Genomic DNA, 3846 nt, shown 5'->3' with positions numbered 1-3846 from the left:
AACGGTCACAAGCTGGCAGAGGGTAGGTTTAGGTTGGACATCAGGAGGCGATATTTCACAGTCAGGGCAGCTAGGGTCTGGAACCAACTTCCAAGAGAGGTGGTGCAGGCTCCTATCCTGGGGGTTTTTAAGAGTAGGTTAGATGAACACCTTGCTGGGGTCATTTGACCCCAGTACTCTTTCCTGCCATGGCAGGGGGTCGGATTAGATGATCTGCTCAGGTCCCTTCCGACCCTAGAAACTATGAAACACACTGCAGCAAAACTACAACAGTGTATATCCATTCTGTCTATGTTAAATTCACCACTTCTTGGTATGTCAGCCATCACCAATGGCTAAGAAAAGCAAGCTGGCTTTAAACACGTACCAGTGTTTAGTTATGATGAGAACTGTTTTTTAAAGTTGACAGGCTGAATAAAATGAGATCTTTGATATCTTATACTAGAAAACATGGGATTCAAACATATGAGTCCTAATATTTAAATCCTTTTCAAGAGTAGATCACACTACAGACTTCTCAAGGGGCTGTCCCAACAAAAGGAGGAAAAAAATAGTAACTCTTCAACTAGCAAAAATAACTGACTTAACAACAATAAATAGTTCTCTTTAATCCAACCAATATGGCAAAACCTAAACTCCACCCCCCCACATCGCATCTATATATGACGTTCTAAAAGCATTATAAAACCACTGGCAAAAATTAATATAAAAGCTATCACCTCCAAGAAACGCTGAGGATCACATTCATCGACCAGCTTTTCACAATCCTTCAGGAAATTTTCAATAGTTATTTTGTGAATTCCTTTCATTTTCTTCCAAATTTGTAACTCTTTCTCTCTCTTACTTCTTTGATTTTCAAGGTCTTCTAGCAATTGCTTTTTTTTCGTTTCCAGAGTTTTGAAAATTTCTTCAAATTCCATTGTAATTATTTCTGCTTCATTGTTCAACATCATCTAGAAACACAACAATTTACAAAAGTAAAGCCTTGATTACTATCTTTACACTTTGCTGGATGAACTAAAGTGTCAGAACTTTGCTATGGTATTGACTACACTATGACCTTCAGGTGATAGCAACAGTTACAAATTTGGGGTAAATGATTAACATAGGCCATAGCTACTGTGTGAAATAGTTAGTTCCATAATTCATTTTTCAAGAGTTGAAAAGGTGTCTACTTTTCATGTTCTCACACCCCCTTTTAATTAAGCAGCAAATTAACAGTGCTCCCTCTCTACAGAGAGGATTATAATTAGCTTACCTCCGCCGCTTTTTGATGACTTGATATTTCCTTTTCCAGCTTCTCATTAATTGCTCTTACTTTTTTCAGACTACTGAAAAAGGTTAACTACAGAATAAAAATTAAAAAACGTAGTTAATCTGTGCAATTTAATAAAAAACACATGATGCTCTTTAACCCTATATTTGCCACCTGTTCAGCTTCTAACACATCACTTAAAGAACCCTGCATGCTGTGTAGAAAAAAATGGGGAGCTTTGCATTTAGTAGCTCTCTCTCAAAAATAGCATTTCTTGGGCTTTTCTACACCTGAAAGTGTTGTAACTTTATATACAAGTTAAAGCAGCAAACACTCTCTTCATGCCTCATGGATGCAGTCATACCAATTAAAATGCTTATACTGTGGTTGAGACAGTAAATAAGCTATGCTAGCATAAACATATCAATTAAAAAATTGCACTTCAAAGTTACCTAGCTGAGCAGATACATCCCTTCTACCTTAGACCTGGGCCTTGAGCTAGAAAGCTATAAGCAATGATAGCTATACTGCATTACCTTTCACAATGACAAGCCATACTTTGGTCCACACAAAAGGGCTGGGGGCAGGCAGAAGTGTTACTGTTAGACTGACACTTAAAAGCACTATACTGCCTGTCAATTTCTGATGCATACTAAAAGTTTTCCATAATTTCTCTGATTAGGCTAAGGTGGAGGTTCTTCCAGGAAAAAGGTTGGTTGTTTGTTGTTTGGTCCATTGGGAAAAGAAGCAAGGATGTTTCCCCCTACTTCAAAGATGCACTTAAAAGTTATATTAGGCACACCTTTATAAAGGAATGCATGTTCTGAAGCAAGAAGTGGGAGGCCTAGCTCAGCCATCTTTTCCAGTTGATGGGAACAGAGGTCTATTTCTCTATGGTGCTGGTCCTGAAACTTTCCTGAAGACCCAATTTTTTTGACCATGCCCTTGGTTATGGTTATTACCTGACATAACTCTACATTAGAATAGGGTATTTTAACCATACAGTAGGGCTTTTAACGTGGTTAAACCATACAGTAGGGCTTTTCAAAGGCAACACAATCCATGTAAGTCTCAATACATATGAAACAATTAAAAGCCTCACGATCAGATCATGAATTTGTTTCCTGTACAGAGGTGGTGAGCTGCTTTTGCGTATCCCTAGTTTCAGCACTGATTCCTAGCATTTGAGCCAGCACAAAACTCTTGCCACTCCAGGTACTCATTCCATTGGGCCACACCACAAAACCTAAGGGATAGTGTGTGGATGAACTTAAACTGGTGTGTAAAGAAGTGAGTCAATCATTTTGGCAGGCATGCCACAAAACTGCCCTGATCCCTCACAGACACTCTTCCCTGCCCTCTCCTCCCTAGAGTCATAAAAAGTGAGGGTTGGAAAGGACCTCAGGAGGTCATCTAGTCCAACCCTCTGCTCAAAGCAGGACCATCCCCAACAAGGCTTGGTCTAGCCAGATCTTAAAAACCTCCAAGGATGGAGAGTCTACCACCCCTCAGGGTAGCCTATTCCAGTGCTTTATTACACTCCTAGTGAGAAAATTCTTCCTAATATCTAACCTAAACTTCCCTTGCTGCAGTGTAAAAGCATTGTTCCTTGTTCTGTTATCTGCTACCACTGAGAACAGTTCAGCTCCATCCTCTTTGTAACCACCCTTCAGGTAGTTGAAGGCTACTATTAAGTCACCTCTCAGCCTCCTCTTCTCTAGACTAAATCAACCCACCAGTTCCTTCAGTCTTTCCTCATAGGTCACGTCCCCCACTCCCTCACCATTTTTGTTGCCCTCTGCTGGACTCTCAGTTGTCCACACCCCTCCTGTGGGGGGGGGGGGGGGTCAAAACTGGCCACAGTACTCCAGACTATCCCCTTCCCTTCTGTCCCCTCTTGACCAACTAGGTGTCACACACACACACACGCAGCCTGTGCCACCCCTCATGGCACTATGCTGCAGGTAGACCATCCCTGACAAAGCAACACAGCTGTGACCAGCACTCCCTCAAAGCTGTGTGGCGTGCACAGCCCAGGAGCACTAGAAAGGAAAGAAAAATATAGCTCCTTTTGGTTAAGACACAGCTGCTTTGGCAAAACCCACTATGAGACCAGGTGCTGGGAGAGCCAGAGAGTCATTCTGGTGTCCTTATGTGGGGAACTGCTCTTCCCAAATCTCCTGGGCATAGTCCCAGTGCCCCAGCCAGGAGCCAGAGAGCCGACCCACAGGGGGTCCGGGGCAATCACACAGCAATAAGTTTAGTGGGTGCCCGGGCAGGCGGCCCCCTCGGGGAGGGCCTTACTTTCTCCTCCTGATACACCGTGTCCAGCAGGTTGACGCAGTGGAAGATGCCCTGGTGCAGCTCAGACACGCACTGCCCGCAGCCCGCCTGGCAACACAGGCGGCAGTACAGCTGCAGTGGCCGCGCCGGGTGCTTGCGGCAGGCTCCCCCCAGCGCCCGCGCCGCCTCCTCGCTGCGTCCCGGCTCCCGCTCTGCCTCGGCCCGGTACAGCTTCACCACCTCAGCCAGCGTGGTGTTGACGGGCAGCGCGGCCGCGCCGCCCCTGGGCAGCGGGCACGGTTTGCGGC

The 3846-nt window shown here is 44.7% G+C and overlaps 1 protein-coding gene across 1 annotated transcript in view; it reads right to left on the bottom strand.

The window, feature by feature from the left end:
* LOC109300375 overlaps positions 1-3844 on the bottom strand; it is a gene marked incomplete at its 5' end in the record, with an annotated part of 16165 nt that extends 12321 nt beyond the window's left edge. Inside the window, 3 exons of the mRNA XM_019521060.1 lie at positions 720-953; positions 1259-1345; positions 3560-3844. Coding sequence (XP_019376605.1) covers positions 720-953; positions 1259-1345; positions 3560-3844 — 606 coding nt within the window. The remainder of the gene's footprint in view (positions 1-719; positions 954-1258; positions 1346-3559) is intronic.
* Between the last annotated feature and the right edge of the window lie 2 nt (positions 3845-3846).

The sequence above is a fragment of the Gavialis gangeticus genome, unplaced genomic scaffold (genome assembly GCF_001723915.1).
Source record: "Gavialis gangeticus isolate Ggan-Ray unplaced genomic scaffold, GavGan_comp1, whole genome shotgun sequence".
In the NCBI taxonomy this organism is placed as follows: domain Eukaryota; kingdom Metazoa; phylum Chordata; order Crocodylia; family Gavialidae; genus Gavialis; species Gavialis gangeticus.
Note: the sequence above shows the minus strand (reverse complement) of the source record. Positions and strands in the feature narration are given on the sequence as shown.